General features: G+C 35.5%; 1 protein-coding gene across 6 annotated transcripts in view; it reads left to right on the top strand.

The window, feature by feature from the left end:
- The window catches only part of MYBL1 (MYB proto-oncogene like 1), a 63462-nt gene that overhangs the window by 5632 nt on the left and 37917 nt on the right, over window positions 1-19913 (top strand). For 2 of the 6 annotated variants that reach the window (XM_053939222.1, XM_053939231.1), the window contains exons 4-16: window positions 1414-1506; window positions 2663-2883; window positions 4615-4798; window positions 5021-5095; window positions 6555-6659; window positions 7897-8130; window positions 8434-8799; window positions 9267-9409; window positions 9634-9748; window positions 11346-11462; window positions 11549-11653; window positions 13561-13740; window positions 15520-15593. In XM_053939222.1, the coding sequence (XP_053795197.1) occupies window positions 1414-1506; window positions 2663-2883; window positions 4615-4798; window positions 5021-5095; window positions 6555-6659; window positions 7897-8130; window positions 8434-8799; window positions 9267-9409; window positions 9634-9748; window positions 11346-11462; window positions 11549-11653; window positions 13561-13740; window positions 15520-15593 (2012 nt within the window). Of the gene's footprint in view, window positions 1-1413; window positions 1507-2662; window positions 2884-4614; window positions 4799-5020; window positions 5096-6554; window positions 6660-7896; window positions 8131-8433; window positions 8800-9266; window positions 9410-9633; window positions 9749-11345; window positions 11463-11548; window positions 11654-13560; window positions 13741-15519; window positions 18164-19913 lie in introns of those variants that run through there. The other 4 variants (XM_053939227.1, XM_053939255.1, XM_053939240.1 and 1 more) reach the window with 4 other exon arrangements.

Genomic DNA, 19913 nt, shown 5'->3' with positions numbered 1-19913 from the left:
CAAATAATAGAGGCTGGCATAATTCACACTTACCTTGTTACTGACGGCCTTTTGCTAGGAAAACCAAGGGTAACTTGAATTGTAAATGTCCTCAAACTGCTGTGCTTTTAAACCCTCATTTCTTTGCTGGACTAGGCACAGGTAAGCCTTCCCTCCATTCTGCCTGAAAAAAAGTGAAGATGGCTTCAAGGTCAGTCTCAAGAGCGAGAGTGTAGCTTATAATCGCTTTTGATTTTTTTTGTGGCTAAGGCAGACTGAAACAATTATATTGTTTCATTCCATCATTTGTTTTGCTCTTCTCTCCAAATTGTATTATGATTTCAGAAACGTCTGGAAGATAAAAGCACTAAAAGGCCACAATTTAAAATGTTTTTTGTCCAAATGGTAACAGCTATTCTATATTGAGTCAGTCTTTTACAGCTTGTCTTCGACAGGAAATAATGATGTTTTGTAAAAAACTGTAGCGTGCTTTTAATCATACAGTTACTACTTGTGATTAGCTTGAAGGTACTGTGAACAGTTTAATTTCAGGTGTTAGTGTTATGGGTGTTTTTTCTGGTCTTGCAGTCTGCTGCTTCATTAATTTCATCTTAGCATGGTAACACCTTTACTGGGTAGACAAGACAAGCAAAACCTTGCAATTGATACTTTCTATCCAGCAGCTTGCACTGAAGCAAGTAAAAAATTATGTCCCAGTGTTAAAAAAGTATGCTGTTCTAGGGCAGGCTCTTACCTGAATATTTCTAAGCATTGGACCAACCCTTTCATATAGACAGTTTTTAGGAGGCTAAGTGAAGGTTTCTTCTCTTTCATAACTGGGAACAATATTTCAAAAGATCCTTAGTGAAGCTACAGAAAAGCACCATCTGTCCTGACAGGCAAAACCACTGTTGTTTAATTAGTATATGTTAACTAAATTTGATCTAAACCTGTTTTCCTTAACACTCTAGTAAAGAGCTGAGAATACATTCATGTGGGATTTAGCAAAAAGTGTGCTCTTTTATTTGAAAGAAAAAGTATTTTCTTAAAAAATTTCTCCCCTTATTTAAGTTATAGATAATGTCAAAAATAGATCAACCACAAAGATCAGAGAAAGTGTGGAGTAATGAGGACAAAAATAAATACAAATTTTTCTTCACAGAAGAGTAAGTTCTGAATTTGATTATCAAGTTAGTACATTGAAGTAATTAGATTAGAGCTTCATGCAAGCTTGTTTTTTTTTTCCCAAAAAAGAGTTTTTTATAAGCAAATGGAATAAGACATAATAAGGGAGAATTTAACTATTATACTTAGCACAAATTTCTAAATAAGTCTTTTAATTTGAAGTAAGCTAATAATTCATGCTAGAATGTATTTACAGCTTCATGTATTCAAGAGTTTGACAGCTACACTGCTCTTCTAAAACTGTTTCAGAATCGTTCAGATTTTCAGTGCCAGCATCGATGGCAGAAGGTACTAAACCCGGAATTGATTAAAGGTCCCTGGACAAAAGAAGAAGATCAGAGGGTAACAAAAACTATTTGATACTCTGTGCTTTAATAAAATTGGCATATGACTGCTAAGAATGTGTACTTTTTTAAAGTTCCATTCCCATGTAATTGATGTCTGATGCATCTTGTGACATGGATACTTTTATTGCATTATGATGTATGAGAAGAAAAAAATTCTCTCTTAAGTAGATGGAATGTCAGGTCTGCTCATGCATTTAATTTCCCATTTGTGAGATTGCTGACTGAATTATTCTAGCTTACCAAGTAGGGGGAGATTTCTTTGTAGCTCTAAAGATCAAAGGTCTCATTTACATCTTTTGTTCCTCAACTCCACCAGACTTGAAGGGTTTGGGAATAAGGGAAATTATTTAATTACCTACTGTTACAACCCTGAGATCAGCCCATTTGGTTAGAGCATAGTGCTAATAATGCCAAGGTTGTGAGAGTGATCCCTGTATAGGCCATTGGACTCGATGATCCTTCTGGTTTCTTTTCAGCTCAGAATATTCTGTGAAACCATTTCTTTGTGTAAAGAAGCTATCAGTGTTTTAGGCTCCTTTTTCACCTCACTGTTGTTAATCCATACTGTAGCCTTTTGCCTGCGCAACCTGGACTGCCTGGTAGGGAGATGCAAATACAGCTTTCTTGTGGTATTTCAAACTGGTTTCTTGATCGTACTGTTAAAAACTGTTCTAAGATATTTTAAACTACTGTTTGTCAATTTATGAATATGGTCTTCCTAATCTATTTTTTTACAGTTCTCATTAGTCTTTTAAGGAAAAGCTTCTACTTTGTAAAAACTCCCAAAGATGCAGAGGTGTGGGTATTCCCTTGTAGAAATATTGTTGAAAATAGTAAAAAAAAATGTTTATCCGTTTCTTTTTTGGCCTTTGCTAATGTCAGCTTATGCAGTGGGTGATAGAAAGGAAACTTCCAAGTGAATGTTTTCATCAGTATACACTTATATTCTAAATGCAGAGAATTTTGAGTTAGTAATTTTTTGATTTCTTGAAAAATCATTTTTAAACCCCCAAGTCACTGTCTGCCTCCTTAGGCCTAATATCAGCTGCCTATTATAAAGCTATTCTAAAATGTGTGTTCATCCGTGTTCTCAGCCTTTGATTAGGTAAATTAGGTTTTGAAATTATAATGTACTTTCATCTGTATTGCAGGTTATTGAATTAGTTCAGAAGTATGGTCCAAAGCGCTGGTCTCTAATTGCAAAACACCTGAAAGGAAGAATAGGCAAGCAATGCAGAGAAAGATGGCATAACCATCTCAATCCTGAGGTAAAAAAGTCTTCGTGGACAGAAGAAGAGGACAGAATAATCTATGAAGCTCACAAGCGTTTGGGAAACCGATGGGCTGAAATAGCAAAACTTCTTCCTGGAAGGTGCTTTGCAACTCTGTTTGTGTTAAATGTTGGAATATGAAAAGTGCTCATCTCAGTACCCTTTCAAATTAGACAGCATCTGCTGAGGCTTACATCAAAACATAGTTATCTTGATAGATGCTAAAAATCTTTCGCATTTGACCTGTATTCTTAAAAAGACATAAAACCCATAGAAAGAGCTCTAATGGTTTGAGGGTGTCTTCAGATTCCTCCTGTTCATTTAAAAACCCTCTATAATAGAGCTGAACTGAATTAACTGCAATCAGTAGTAGAAAAATTATTTGATAACAATCTTGGTCTCAAAGTGCCTTCATTAATATGCATTTGAGGGTGGCTTTCCTGATTTAAGATCTGATTTTTTTTTTTTTTTTTAATGTAGCACTTGTTGAACTGGACACTTGTAAAAGAAAATCTTAGTAACCTTCAAAAGTCCAGACTTAGGAGTCATGCATTGCAAAGTTAGTTGGTTATCATGAAGTCTCTAAGCTAAGAATGAATTGTATGCATTGTTTGCCTTATATTTTTTTCAAGTTTCACTGTCAATTTCTGTGGTTGTGGAAAACAAAATTTTAGTGTGTGAAGAGTTGATTGAAATAATTTTACCGTGTACTGTTAACTGAAATTTAGTGTTAAGCTGTCCCTTTCTGAACTCAGTTTGTGTGTTCAAGAGGTAACTGTCTAGCTGTGCCTGAGGAATGTCAGCATTTGTAACCTTGGTGTAATGAGGGATGTGTGCTTAAAAATTTCAAGTTTTGATGAAGTGCACAATCCATGGCTCACAGTAAATCCTTTGAAGGAATGACAAGAGATTGGGTTGCATCTAAATAGAATTTTGGAGAGGGAAAATTAGTTTGACAGAAGAATTCCTATTTACTAGCTTGTTTGTTGTCAATGAATCTGACACTCTAAGCTAAAGACTGCTAAATATCATAGACCTAGAAGATCTGTAGAGTCCAACACTACTGGGATGAAAATGAGGAATAGTTCTTGGAGTGACCTTAAATGAAGAATGGGGCTTTAACCAATTTTTGTTTCTGTGTACCTCTACCTAAGGCTAGGAATAATAATACTAGTGTTTTAGACAGTAATGCAGTCATAGTCTACTCTTGCCTTAATGTTTGTTTAGTGTTAGGAGTGATTTCAGCCTGCTTGTCAAAATGTCATGCCTGTTTTGTCCTGTCCACGATCAAGGGCATGAAGAGGTAGTAGGATGTTCTTCCACAAAGCTGCACATAAAATGCAGAGTGGGAGTTGCAGGCTGTCAATTTTAGAAGAGATGTCTTCCAGTAGCAAACACCAGCCAAAGTGTCTTTATTATGCTGTGTGACAGTGCGGTGATTTTCTTAGCTACACATCCTGCAAATTTATAACAGAGGGGTAAATATGTGTTCATTAAATTATTCCAATTTAATTAAGAAAATTATTATTAATTATTCCAATTAATCCTAAGAAAAAGGGTTCTTCATCATTATTATAGTCAGAACCAAGGCTTTCTCCTTTTCTGCTTTTAATTTCCGGCACACTTGAAGTTTAGTAGAAGGAAATTCTAGAAAGAGTAGCTTTCTAGTCATTATGCCAAAACCCTACTGATAACAGAACTTCTGGTCTAAGCTGCTGGAGCTTTCTGGATTTGTGGCTTCAGATTAACCTACTGTACAAACCCTGTTAATTGTATCATATATTAAATTTTGAGATATGGAAACGAGTCACTGTTTTATGCTTTCATTTTAGGACTGATAATTCAATTAAAAATCACTGGAATTCAACAATGCGAAGAAAAGTGGAACAGGAAGGATATTTGCAAAGTGTTATAAAGTCTGAAAGTGCTAGTTCTGCTGAACTTCAGCCCCAAACTTGTCTGACTATGGAACACTTGCACACTCAAAATCAATTTTATGTGCCTGTTCAGACACATGTAAGTTCAAAATTTAGAATAATAAATATTTCCCTATTTCAAATAATTGATTTGGTTTGAAACAAGAAACATATTGAAAGACTGAAGATTTGTTGACTACTTTTGTGATTTTATGGCAACTCAGGATTTGTAAACCATAAAATTATTTATGTATAATAAACTAGAGATAATTTTATATTCTCCTTTTCTTGAGGGTTTGTAAAATGTTTTATGTCTTTTTAGATTCCAGCATATCAGTATGCCTCACCAGAAGGCAGCTGTCTAGAACATGCTCCATCTTCTTCCAACATAGTTCAGGTAAATTGTTAGTAGCCTTCATAAAATAAAGAGAATTTACTGCATAGTATTATTCAGTAAAATGAAAAGATGTGTGTCTTCAAAATGTCTGTTAGTCTTTGTTATTCACCTAAATTTATATAGATTCCTCTGTAAGTAAGCTTGCTAGTATAGTTGGTAGTTTTAAGTAGGAAAAATTAAGCTCTTTCTATATCCCAGAAACATGATGTTTGTGCTTATTTCTGACAGCAATATGGCTTAAAACATAGTCTACATGTTAAATCTTGAGGCTAAATTGTGACCTATATTAGTATTACCTAGCTTATGAAAGGTTTAAAGACAAGACTTTACAATTTACATATATGTAATAAATATAACCCTATCTGAAAAACCCAGCTTTACTGTGACTTACACTTCTGGCTATGCTTTTTTGTTCTCATTAGGTTTTATTTCTTTCTCACTGATAAACATCTTTCAATCAGTTGCTCTTTTGCAGCATTCTAAGTACTGAAGCAACTTTAAAACAAATAGAAACTGGATATATTATTTCCTTTTTGCTTTTTTGGACTCACTTGGAATATATCTGAAATTCCTCATGTGGTGCAGAATGAATATAGATCTTGGTTTCTAATATGATGCCTTGGACGAATTCTTGTGAATTTCCAAGGTATCATCTTTTTTACTAAAGTAAAAAGTATTTTGACATAGGGAATAATACATGTTTTGTTTGTGTTAGAGGAATTCTGTAGAGCTCTCTACGTGAAGTTTCCCTGTGCAGGTCATCTGTTTCATGTTGTATTTTCTTCCCTGATAATGGTATAAGAATACAAGTCACAGCAAAGCCTCAAATGGCTTTTGACAGTCTGGATTACCCTACACAGAAAAGTATAAGATACTTTCTGCTCCTTGAAGTACTCTCTAAACTGGTGATAGCATATATCCTCACCTATATTTATAGCAATAATGGAAGGTGTTAAGGAGGGTAAGAGCAAACAAACCAATTAGTTAATTTTCTTTTCTGATAGTAGTGGTGGCATTGCTTGTATAAATACTGTGTCAGCAAATGCTGATTTGAAACACTTTCTTGCACACCTAGTGAGGATAAATAGTATGCAATTGTGGAAGGAATGTGAAAACACAAACATACAAACCAGTGTGCCAGCACTTGGTTCTATTAAAGATAAGAATTTAGTGACTTTAGAAGGTGCTTTAGCACACAGATAACTTACAGGCCATATTTGAATACAGTTAAAATACCACCTTACACACCACTTTAACATCAGATCCATCTCCTGGTAATTGGAATTGTTTCAGTTGTAAGTGACTTCTGTACTACAAAATATGATACAACCTGAAGAGTTCTCTTCCCTGTCTGTGTGGATTCCTGTTAAAAATGCAGCTGTGTTATAATACAGAATCTTTACTGTGAAGAGGTGATGGAAGTGAAAAATAGTAATGGCTTCTTTCTTAAATTTTTCAGCAGCCATTTATTGATGATGATCCTGATAAAGAAAAGAAAATAAAGGAACTTGAATTGCTACTTATGTCAGCAGAGAATGAAATCAGAAGAAAACAAATGTCTTCTGTAAGGACTGTAAATTTCGATATATATTTGAGTATGCATTACTGAGGTTAATCCTCAGAAATTCAATAACAGTTGTGTGGTTTAGTGTGGTGTTTTTTTCACCTGACCCTCTAAAATCAAACCTATGGCTGTTGCACTGAAAAACAAAAATCTATATATTAGAACTGAGACAACTTATTTTTAGTGCAGTTTTCTAAACTGTGAAGACAGCAGAAATATGACCAGCAATTTGGCAGTTCCTATGACCCAGTATTTTAATCCTCTTCAGGAGGTGACACATTTGATATCATTGTCATTCAGTTTTATGGATCAGCAATGTTGATCAGTAGAGTTGAAAAATATATGGGTTTTGCCCCATTTGATTTTAAAATGTCCTATAGATTATATTTTCCTCAAACTTCAGTGTGAGTGCTTGCAATACTTAATATCCACATTTGGACATGACAAACGCAAAATAAATATGCACTGTACACAATTTGTGTGTAAATTCAGTGGAATTTCCCTAATTCTGTCAAATTAGGGTGACTTGCAGATGGCAGTCACTGATTTCTACAGAGGGCTGTGCATACCAGACACCTAACTAACCCAACCATATTGATCTTTAGTTTAGGTTACAGGTGAACTTCAGATTTTATGTGGCAGAGTTATTCCTGGCATTCTTTTCAAACAGTGCAGTTCTGCTTATCTAGTAGAATCTAGTTTGCTTCTAGATTTCCAGCAAAAATTAAATTTTTTTTTTCTTGGGTACTAAGCAGTCTACTGAAGTGGGATAGCCTTTTCGAAGTTTACTTAACTATTAATGCAAAATCTGCATTAAAAAACCACAGAACAAACAAGTAGTATTTCACATTCTAGGAACATTTTCTAATCTTAAAATTAGAAGTTCAGTGTTCTGTACTGAAGATGACTTCATAATATACTGGTGTTCAGGTACGCAGGAAACTTGCGTCAGAGATGGCTTCCAATACAGCCTGTAATTACCTAAATTGTGAGTGTGTATAAGATATGAATGTGAGGTAAGATAAAAATCTTACACAATTTGAGAATGTTGAGCATGTTAATGTAAAGAGAAAAGTAACTTCTTTAATTGAAACAGATAGTATTTGAAAATGCCAAAATTAATAGTTATGCTTAGTCTTTCCACACGCTACTTTTTTCCCCACCCTGCAGTCACGTAATTGACTCTTTTCAACCTCTAAGTTGAATAAAATTAACGTGTTTCTTCATAATTTTTTAGCAAGCTGGAAGCTTGTCTTGTTGGTCTGGAAATTTTATCATGGAGGATTGTATGCCTAATACACTAAATAACCTTGAGGAACAAACAAGTAATTTCTACAGTATGGATGAGACCCGCATCACACCTGTTCAGCAGAATTCACCACCTAAGTATTTGGGTGTAGAAGCAAATAGAATGCTAACACCTCTACAAACCATTCCAGAATTTGCAGAGGCACTAGATCTTATGGAAATCGTAAGTTTGTATTTCTTGTTAAAAATAAGTGTTTAATTAGGAAAGTCAATTTGCACAATATGTGCAAAATACTCTTAAATTACCTTCTTTTGTAGTCATCTATAATTTCTGCCTTATCAAGTGCTTTATTGCCTGTTTTAAAAGAATTGTGTCTTAAAATATCCAATGTTTTATGATTGTATGAAAGACACAGAGAAAATAATTCAGTATATGGCTTGTGGTGGTAGAGGGCTGATAGATTGGCTTGGACATTCTCAAGTATTCTTGGATAAGCCTGCTTGTGTTTTGTACCTTGCCCCATAGGATCCAGTAGCATGGAGTGATACCTGTTTTGAGCTTTCCGAGGCTGTTGTATCCCCTGTCAAGCCAGCTCCAGTAAAACTAATGCGACTTCAGCACAGCGAAGGGGCTGCTGAGTGCCAGTATAATGTCAGCGTTATGCTTGATGGCAAAAACCACAGCAGCATCAGTGGGGATGAGGAAACAGTTTTTTCAACAACCTCAAACTTAACTAAATTCAGCAATCCACCTGCTATCCTGAGAAAGAAAAAGAGATTGCGTGTTGGGCAGTCCCCAGTTAGTGATCTGAACGATGGTTTGTGTAACGATGCTGTCAATGTTGCACTAAAGCGGACGCCAGTGAAAACACTACCATTTTCTCCATCACAGGTGAGTGTATTTTTAAATATGGCTAAACATGAAGACTGTGGTGGGTAGGTTATAAATTGTAAATAGTTTCTTCCCTAGTAGTACATGCATTGTAGCCTAAATAAATGTCAAAAAACTTCTTAAAACATCTGCATAAGGGTAAATACATTAAAAAGATATCGTTAAACAACCTCTATTTTGAAAACTGATGGAGAGGGTGGCAGCAGTGGCAAACTGTCTCGGCTCACACTTTCTCGTGCAAATAATTGTTGATAGAGATCTTTTGTCTCTGTGACCTAATTAAGGAGTAGGTGTTTTAAGAAGAAAATCAAGGTTTCAGCAATAAGTGTAAGTCAAGAATAGAGTATTGGGATTTATCAGTAGAAGTCTTTCAGATATATGTATATAATCTGGGGGTTTTTGCTGTTCAGCAGAATGGTGAAATTTTGTCCTGTAAGGTTGCAATTTTTTTTCCTTCTTATGCTTAGTTTTTCAACACTTGCTCTGGAAATGAACAATTTAACTTTGAAAATCCTGCATTTACGTCGACTCCAATCTGTGGGCAGAAAGTTCTTATTACGACTCCTCTACACAAGGAAATCACACCACAAGATCAAAAGGAAAATGTGGGGTAGGTTTATTGCATTAAACATCTGGTGGTGTTATTAAATTAAAGTCTAATACACATGGGGTAATGCTGTGGTGATCTCAGTACTTTCAGATGCATGGTGGTGATATCTGTTGTGTAAGTGAAGGTATTTTAAAATGTTTCTTTGATTATTTTTATTACTTTGCTAATGATAAAATATTGAAATGTTAAAATGCACGTGTGAATGCTTTTTTATGCTTGAATAGTTTTAGAAGTCCTACAATGAGAAGATCTCTTTTGGGTTCAACACCAAGGACACCAACTCCTTTCAAAAATGCTTTGGCTGCTCAGGAAAAAAAGTATGGTCCCCTCAGACTTATGGTATGTGATGATACTGTTCCTTTTCTTTGCTGAAGTCTAAATGCCCTCTTGGTTTTGATGTATTGTAAGCCTCAGTGTGATCTTAGAAAGCATTTACTTTTCCCAGAGAACAGCTAGAATGCGAATCAAAACTGCTTTGGATCTGGTTGTTAGACTTATCTCCTTCAGTGTACTATGAAGGCATTGTCTTCTTGAATAGTAATTTGGCACATGTAATCATTTGATCCCCAGTAATCTTAAATGCATCAGTTTCATGTTTGTGAGTTGTTTCAAATTTGCCTATCCTTGGTAAAACTATATATCTTACAAGATGGTTGCATAATTGCCTGAAAATTTTAATTTTAATACTTTAGGATTCCTTTTTTTTCAAATGAAAAATTGTAAATCAGAGAATGAATGGGTGTGGGTTCTCGAGCAGCGTAATCCGGTAAGAGCAAACTGCTGTAGATGAGTATGACTGACCTCATTATTTTAAACAACTTTCACATTTCACTTGAAAACTGCATTATCTTTGAATCCTCTGGACTATGTAAGAGCTGAGTTGTTCTTTGATTTTGGTACTTCTACAGCACTAGGACTGAAACTAGGTGTTTACCACAGTGTGATAATCTTGAGTGATATTTGCAGTTTTCTTCATCCTAAACCCCAAAATTTTAGTATAGCATTCATGATCCTGATTCTGCTGGCTGTCAGACACTTTTTTTTGTTTTGTTGACTATGGGTAATGTTACCTTTTTTTGTTAGTTTGTTCCAAATGAATTCAATTTTTGTTCTCTTCCTAGCCTAGCTAAGGTATGTTAATGCATAATAACTTTTGGAATTCAGGAGACATATGCTTTTCAAATTCTGAAAAGATTCCAGCCAATATATATTGACTGCTTCTTTTCTGCAAACACAGAAGGTAGCTCAGACTTTGCCACAGGGCTTGGCACCATCTGTGTTACCCTATAGATTCACAGTCCCTCACTATGCAAATGGAGTGGTTTGGCATTCCTGTTTCTGTCCACTATTAACCTCCTGTTCAAAATCAAATTTTGAGGGCTTAAGGGAATTCTTCTCCTGTTGGTACACAAAGGAGCCATCTGTATGGCTTCTGTGAAATTCTGTACTGTACTTAGGACTATCAATGTCTTATTCAAAGATTTGTATTAAAATTGGTATAAATTCATTTCACAATAACAGTTACACATTTCTAGTACAGTTTTTTTAGTATATTTTTATGCATGTATATATACATATATGTGTTTTATGTAGGTATTTTGTATATATAAATTACTTCTATCCCTTTTAGCAGTGGATAACCATTTGCAAACAAGTAGCTTATCTTCTTCAATGCTACCTTGCATTTTTTTGAGGCATTGTGTGCATATATATATTTTATCTGGCTAAAAATAATGTGGAGTAAAATGAACTTAAAATAATGTTCATGGCATTGAAATGTAGCCCTGTGGTTTTTAACTACATTAGCTTAGGTCCTTTCTTGCTATGTTTTGCGAGGTCTCTTTTCTGACCTATGTTAGCTGACAGTAGAGTGTTGTAAGAACTGGCCACTAATAGACTTCCTGCATTTTCTTCTTCAATTTTAATTAATGTTTAGTCCCAACCACTTGCCTTCTCGGAGGAAGACATTAGGGAAGTTTTGAAAGAGGAAACTGGAACAGATATATTTCCCAAGGAGGAAGATGACACTTTGTATAAAAACTGCAAGCAGGAGGTAATATGACAATAGTAATTTCAAACAGGTAATAACTGCTTTTAAATAATAGTTTACAATTTTTCTCTGCAAAATGTTTATTTCAGCACAACTTTTCTAAAAAAGTCAGAAAATCACTGGTCCTAGATCCACAAGAAAAAGAAGAGGTTGGGGCCCAGCGTTTGACAGAAGATAATAGTTTAGATGTACAGGTAAGAATTAAACTAAACTGAACTGACTGAAGAGCATCACTGGCAGCAATATTAATATGGAAATATGTATCTTTTGTTCTGCCCACTAAAATAAATTTTTGGATTCAATTTGCTAGATTAATGCATCTAGAAAGTGAAAGGTACCTTCAGTTTGAAATACTGTTTTAAGTACTTAAGAAATAGGTGAGCATTGGGCTTGAATTCATGCTTTAATTTTGACTTTCAGTCCTTCAGAGTAGGTAAAATAATGCTTTACAGGTTTGTAGCAAAGCTGTTTCCATGGTGGTTGCCTATAAACTTTAGCATACACAGCATGCTGAAGGTTTCTGTAATGTACCAGGAAGATGTCATTTGCTCCTGTGCTGTGCATGCTTGGCAGTCTGGCAAATGTGTTCTGAAAATACCTACTTGCATATTAGGCAGCATGTTTTTTCCTGCTTCACATAGTAGAGGAATACTTTAAGAAATATCAAGCATGTAAAAGATGAAGTTTATGTGCTTCCTCTGCCTAAAGGAATTTGAACACTTCTGCCTCAACAGAAGTTGAGAAGACATGAAAAAATCAGATATGAGGCTATTTTTGTCCCTCTTTCCTTTAAAAAGGAGCTTAATGATTTTTTCAGTTGAGTAATTGAACAGTTTATTCTTTAGTCTTGTAGGAAAACTTTGTTCTAATAAGTTCTTAATGCAGGTATGTGTTTAATACTTAAAGAGTAAGTGTCTGTGATTCTTGATTAGGTTTAAGGCTATATACAGGATGTAGGAGCCAAGGTCCTTAAAAAGCTGGTGTAAGGTGCTTAGATCATACTCCTTTCTAGCTGGATTTCTAAATTCCCTTCTAAAGTTTCTCTTGGACTGTGCCAAGCCTTGGATTCTTCCTGCTGGGTATTGGGTGCTCTGCCACCTAGTGGGAATTGCCAGCTTCCCCAGGAACATCTCTTGGGAGGAGCAGCAGTGCTGCAGCCATTCCAGTAATGACCAAAATGCCTGCTGTTCTCTTAGTGATGTCTTGTTATCCACATTATTGTGGGTCACTGAGTCCAGGTTAAGATACACTGTGATGTTGTGGTCTATTAAAGGCTGGGGACTGGGAAAAAGTTTATTTTTTCCTTAATTTTCATAAGGAATGCTGGTGCAACAAGAACATTCACTCCTAGCAAGAGAGACGGTGGTAGTATCTTATTTAAAAATTGATAAGATTTTGAAAGTAGAAATTGTGTGTCCACGTGATGATAATTTAGGAGTGAGGTCTGAGGCAGAATAAATACTTAAAAGGTGGTTTAATGCAGTTTGGAGTGTTTTTGTAAGCAAGCAAATACTTGCTACTGTTACTAATTTTTGGTCTTTAAAATTGATGTATATCTGTCTTCCACTTTTGTATACTGAAGCAGGTTTAATTTCTTTTTATTTCCATAGACATTACCAATATATAAAATTCTTCTGTCATGATCCATCCAGTGCTTATTTCACTTCTTAAAGCAGTTCCTCTCCCTCAAACTGATGTGATATTACTTTTTTGGCTCTAGTCTCCTTGTCCTTACTTTCACAAGGATTGTCCTAGACATGAAAGTGAATTTTTTTTTTAAACTGTTCTGAAGTTAGCACTTTATCAAATCTTGTTCTTTAAAAAACGTGTTGGAGTGTCATGGCTTTAGAGTAAAGAAACTGTCTACTCAGTGATACCTAAACCAAGCTAGCAGCTCCTTGTTGTACTATGGATCCCAGTATGGACCAGGCTAGTTCCTCATATACTGTTCATTACATTTTCTTTTCAGATTCTTTCCTATGGTCTTTCTGATAGTATTTACTTTATTTACATTTTGACTTCTCTGAACACAGCATTTGAAGTCTTCTTGTATTAATTACTAATTGTTATTCCTGTTCTCTACTCTCTTTTTTGTCAATAGTCAAAAAACGCATATACCACATCTTTATTAATGACACCATTGTTGGAAATACAGGACAACAGATGTAACCTGACATCAGAAAAACAGGATACAAATCCAGCAAACAAAGCAAATGCAGTAATTAAGAAGAAACTGAATGCATGTGCTACAAAAAATGTCAAAATGGAGAAAGTTCTTCAGGTCTGGATGCAAAGAATTCTGTTAATTCTCTTAGTGGGTTAACAAAGAAATTGTGTATTGCTTTATTTTTGTCTTGCACTAGAATTGTTGAAACCAGTGATCCAGTTTCAGTGTTTCCGTGATTCTTATTACTGATGTTTCACTAAGATTTAGATGGGGGGGGGGGGCAAGCAAAAAACACAGGGTAGGGAAGACCAAAACAGATTTGGGTGCCCAAGGCTACGAGTTAGAAAACTTGACCTGGTCCAAAAAGAACAAACTTCTTTAGGACTTTAGTTTCTCAGATTTGTCTGGTGCTTACTCTTCATAATAAGCGCAGTGGGATTCATTAAGCAAAGTTCATCCACAGATTCTATTTGGTAATTGTTCTTGTAACAGGCCTGTTCTTTTACATGTGTATGTTTTCTATACTGGTAAAACCATTGAAGCTAGTTTTCCCTCTGTCCTGATCACCAGCTTTAAGAGATGTCTTTGACCTGACTTTGTACCAATTCCAGTTTGTCCCATAGAGAATTAATGTATAAGGTATTTTTGTCTTCTCAGAATATCTACAGCTCTGTATTAATGAAAAAATTTTAAAAAACCTCAGAAGACGGGACATCTGGAGCCTGATCTTCCATATTTTCCATATTCTACTTAATTGCTTTAACAATGATGTCTTTAAATAGAGAGATTACAGTATTGCAGTATTAAGTAGATAGAAACAGCATTGCTTTCTGATCTTTTCTTATGAGGAAGAAGAAAAAAGTTCATTTAATTATGATATTAAAAGTAAAAAAAAGAAAAATTTATTTTGCTGTGAATTGCAGCAAAGGTGAATACATCTATCTGACCCAGAAGTATGGCCTTCAGAATACTTAAAAGGGGAGCTTAGTCATTGTATACTCACAAATATTTTCATTGACCATCTTTTTCTCCTTTTTCTCTTTCCCCAGAGAAATTCCCTCTCAGTTTTGTGGCTTCTCTAACCCTAAGTCCCTTCCATGAATCAAGTTCTGCTAAATCTATAGAGAAACTCAAACAGCTAATTTTCTTTGTGAATCAATATGTGGAACTGATCCTTGGGATCAGTTTCTAGCTCCATGTGGGAGGAAGAGGATCTTGCATTCTTCATCCTGCTACAATCAGCCAGTGTCAGGTCCAATTTGGAGCAGAAACGAATCAGTTCAAGATTCAGTACATCATGTGAAGATGTAGGCTTTGCTTCATGGAAAAAACAGGACTAGTAGTTTAATTATTCTTCCATTTATCATTGTTATTCCCAATTCCTTTGCCATTTCTAATATATCCCCCAAAAAATCTGACCGTTATTCCACAGCTGTCACTTGGTTCAGTGAAGTTCTTCACAATCTTCTTTTTCAGCTCCCAAATAATTTTACCTTCCTTGGTGTCTCCAGACAGCTGTCAGTAATGTGTTTTTCTGCCTGTTGAACTTAGCACATTTAAAGAGGAAGATATTCAAAGAGAAGACAACTTAATTAGCTTCCCTTTTATGTGTTAATTGTTGAACTGGTTAGACTCTACTGAAGAATGTTTTTCATTTTGTGTGTTAGAACTCGAACCATAACCCAGATGCATTGCTGGGAAGCTGGATTAGGGGGTGGTGAAGGAGCTTTGCCACAAGTTTTAGGTAATGTACTGTAGAACTGGATCCGCCTCAGTAAAATATACTATTGCCAGGCTTTAATAATTTATTACTATTCTGAAACATTGTATGAGAATTGCTAAGTATTTTAGTTTGTTAAAAGAACCTTTTTAACAGAATTTTATTTTATGCAGCCAAATCGTGACTGGGAGGCAGTTGTTTATGGAAAAACGGAAGACCAGCTTATCATGACTGAACAAGCAAGAAGGTATCTGAGCACATACACTGCTACCAACAGCAATTCAAGGTCTCTGATACTGTGATGGTCGCTGCAGCTGATAACCATCTCTTGCCATTGAAACTGAAACAATATTGAAGGCAATTCCTGTGTGATACTTGGGAATTAAGTTTTTGAGAGAGTCTGCCAAGGGAAACCTTAAAGCTACCTTAAAGCTTCCTTTCTTCTTTTGACTGACAAAGAACAGACATCAAGCTCTTGCATTCTTTACGAAGGGATACCGTAACAGTTCTGCAATGAATTTTTTAGATATTCAAAGAGTAACCCCCTAAAATATAAAGGGTAAAATACATTGCATTACTGACAACATACAGTTTTTAGGTCTATTTTTCATATTTATTCTTTTGACTTGCATCGCTTTTTTATCTGTTAGAGCATTTTCAATATAGAGTAGGTTTATAGGTTGTTACTGGTTTCCAAATGAGCAACATACATGACTGAATGTGCTTTTGCTTATGTAGCATTTTTCTAGTATATAAAGAAACACAATGGAAAGGAGTACAAAGGAAGGATAGAAAGTTGCACTACTAATTTTTTTTGGTATGCTGCAAAACAATGAAATTAACTACAGTGTTAAATATATTTATTTGCAAATGGTACTAGAAGTAGGCAGAGGGGGATGAATTAAGTTTAGTGTAAAGCATCAGTATTTTCTTCATAAATCTCAAAATGAGATGATTGTTGAATGTATTGTACAGTATGTAGGAACAAGCAAAATTTTGTAAATTGGAAAGGAGTCTGTTTTTATAATTTATTTCCATTTCAAAGCTTAAATGTAGATATTTATATGTATGCAGGTTGTCTAGAGGCCAATGTTGTTTCCTGTTAAAACAGCTAAAATGGAAAAAGGACAAGCTCAAAATATATGAAATAGCAGAAGAATTACAGTGGTGAAGTGTACAAATCTATACTGTATGTTACATCTACATAAAGATTGCACTCTAGCCCTAAAATCATGTTGGTCTACAACATAATTACAAGGTATTCCTGTATTATACAGCGCAACTGTTCCTGTACCTTGTTTAAGTATATTTAGAAAGAAATGGTGGGGTCTTATATGTGACTGAGGAGTACTTTGTCCTGCATAGGAACTAAAAACTAATGCATTTACAATATGTATATTTTATTCGGTTTTTTTTTTTGTTTTTTTTTTTTAAGAAACTTGGCACCTTGGATCTCAAAACATTGTATCTGCACTTAACTTTGACCATTATATATTGACTAAATGTTTGAAGAGCAAAGAGAACATTCTTTTATTTATGAAAAATCTTTGTCCTTATTTAAAGGTATACAGGTCACAACACTTGCTTTAGTTGCCTATTTTAGGTATTTGCACTTATTTTATGTCTTTATTTTTGGTTTTGAAGGAATGTTTTGGTTTGCTTTTGTTGTAGAGATTTTTATGTAGTTAATTTCGAGCAAGTTATAATGGAGTGCTCTCAACAGATACTGACAGGTAAATAGAAGTGTACACTGTAGTTTTAGTTATTTATAATTCAAACACTCTTCCTCTCCACTCCCGGGTGTGCTGCTACAGATCGTGGCAGAATCGGCTTGCTGCTATGAGAGATGGAAAGAGCGAGCATCATATGCACTGTATGTAAAATTACATGATGTCAGGTTCTCTAGTTAACTTTATGAGATCAACCAGTACTATGCAGGGTGTGGAAAGTGTTCCTAACACTTCGTTATCAAAGATGGTAGAGAAGAATTAATAAATGGAGAATTTTAACATGTGATGAGTGGCACAAGGAAGGTAATGGGTTCTCAAACTTTTTTAAAGCATCTCAAAGCTTATACAATCCTTGTTTTTATGAGCTTTTTGATATGGGCTCTGATAGTAATAGGCACAAACATTTTTAGCAGTTTTTCATTCACATCAAAATTTTAGGGGGGGCGGGAATCCTGTTATAAGCAAGGGATCAGAAAATGCCCATCATGCCAGGATTACTCCTCACCTAGCAAAATTTAGAGGAGTCAATTGGAATTCTTGGCAGTACTAGATTTAGGTGTGCATTACCAGAATGCATTTAACAGAAACATGTAATGCTGGAGACAGCATTTAATTGACAAAAAAATGAAATCAGACATTAAGACAGAATGACTATCTAGAATCTGGATGGTACATTGAAGTAGAAATGGTATCTATATCATCAAAGTTACCTATACCAAGTTTAAGCATAGATTTATGGTAAGTAGTAATAATTTGTGTTGGTATTGGTTGGATCGTTTAGTTAACTCCTACTTTGTTGCTTTAGCAGGAAGGTTTTAATCTTTCATATGTCAGGCATCTTATTACTTTTTGAATGTTGTGTGCATTTGCATTTCTTTCAGTTTATAGGTAAATTGTACATGCAGCAGCCAGACTTGCATGAAACCTAAATACATACTACACCATATTTTTGTTCTGAGGTTTGACATAATGTGCAACAAATGTCTTGTTTATCTTAGTTTTTGTTGTACTACAAACTCTTATGTAAGAGAATCTCACAATACAGACTGCGTTAATATCAGAAATAAAGCATCTATGTACCAGGTTACTATAAGTGTCTTTTGTTTGGAAACTATAACACTCAGTGCTCATTAAAGCAATGTGTATGCATGTGTGCCTGTGGAACTGCGAGAGACCTGTGCTTTCTGGACTGGGCAGAGACAGCAGATATGGAAATCATTGGGTTACACAGCAGGATGGAGTCCCTTGGCAGTACCTGCTTCAATCCAACCTGCATGTAAGCCTACTTGTATCTGATTATTAGTTTATATTTGTCTCTCAAAGCTGTAACACAAATTTCTATGTAAAGAAGACAATTTGAGGGATGAATGCTGATAGTGAAAAGCTTTTGTAACATTCCTTTCATTTGTAGGGTAGACGTATTTTAGTTGTGCCTGAGTCTTGGGAGGTAAATGCAAGTGTAAGCTATGCAGTGTGATTTTTTTTTTCCCTCCTATAAGTAGTTCTCACATACATGTATTCATCTGAGTTAGACTTAAACTCTCTTATTTTGATAAAAACATGGACATTCAACGCAAAATTTCAATTTCCCAGTTTTGTGACAGTATAAATGACAATTATGGTAATCTGTTGAAGGAAAAGGACAAGAGGGACTAACACGAGCCAGTTCTTCAGAAATAGGTCCTGGTAATTCGTATCATCTAGCTTTAAGCTGTATGATCAAACTCTGGACTGTTACAGGGGCTTTCCTGGGGATTTGGCTGTCATAGCCACTGTATGAGTAACCTGCAGACATGCTCGTGTTTGTTTGCAAGTGAAGTTTTCCATCACTTGGGACAAGTGAGGTGGACTGACTAGAGCTTTTGTTTGTGCTGGTTGATGATGTCTGAAATGGGGGCAAAGTGTAGGTAGGGGAAAGCAGAGTCTAGTGATGTAGCAAGTTCATTTTTCTGTATTGACTTTTCTCAGTGAAACAAAGTAGAGCAGATGGACAGCCAGTAAGGCAGATTTGGTAGGAACTACAATCCCAAGTTTTTTTATATGAAATCTCAGGAAGCTTTTCTTATGGGTCTGACTTACTTGGAAGAAATGGTCTTTAGGAATTGATTGGTGAGAATACTCCCAGTTCCTACTGGTGTTAATCAGATTTTACATGAGAATGACTCTACTAGATTTGCACCGAACTAAAACTGATCCAGTGCTGTGAGTGAATCAAGCTTTGTGAAATAAGGCTTTTAATACTGAATATTAATGGACCAACAATGCGCCATACCTGTGACCAAGACACACAATGCCAACAAAAATTTTGAAACTGAAATTGATTCTTACATTTGGTTTTGTGACAAATACTCTGATAAAGGTTCAGTACCTAGGCAGAAAATACACTGATTTCTTCTAATGCTAGGCCTCATGTAATTTTTTTTCATAAGTTTCCTTGATGTTGGATAAGCTGAAGCTTTGCAGGCTTAAATGCTTACTTTCATGAGGAAGCTGTGGATTACTGTTTCTGAGCCAGCAGAGCCAAAAGATCGGTCCCTTTTGAAGCTGCAGCATTCCGGTGCGTGTGGCTTCTGGAGACAGCCAGCTTATCCCATGAGTGGGTTGGATTCTTGCCCTGCAGCTGAAGGGAACAATGGGATCGTTGTAGTTCTGCTAGCATGATGTGTTGGAAGGACAGGTAAGCTTTGGACATTTATACACAATCTTACATTTTTGTGTGAAGCAAAAATCCAAATGCTCATACTCACTATATCACCTTAATGAAGAAACCGCGGTAGTGCAGATTCTGTTTCCATCTGGGGAAAGCGATGTGCAATATGGGATTCTTCAGTTTCAGC

Source organism: Vidua chalybeata, chromosome 1 (genome assembly GCF_026979565.1).
Source record: "Vidua chalybeata isolate OUT-0048 chromosome 1, bVidCha1 merged haplotype, whole genome shotgun sequence".
Taxonomy (NCBI): Eukaryota; Metazoa; Chordata; class Aves; order Passeriformes; family Viduidae; genus Vidua; species Vidua chalybeata.
This window is presented reverse-complemented; position numbering and strand designations above follow the sequence as displayed.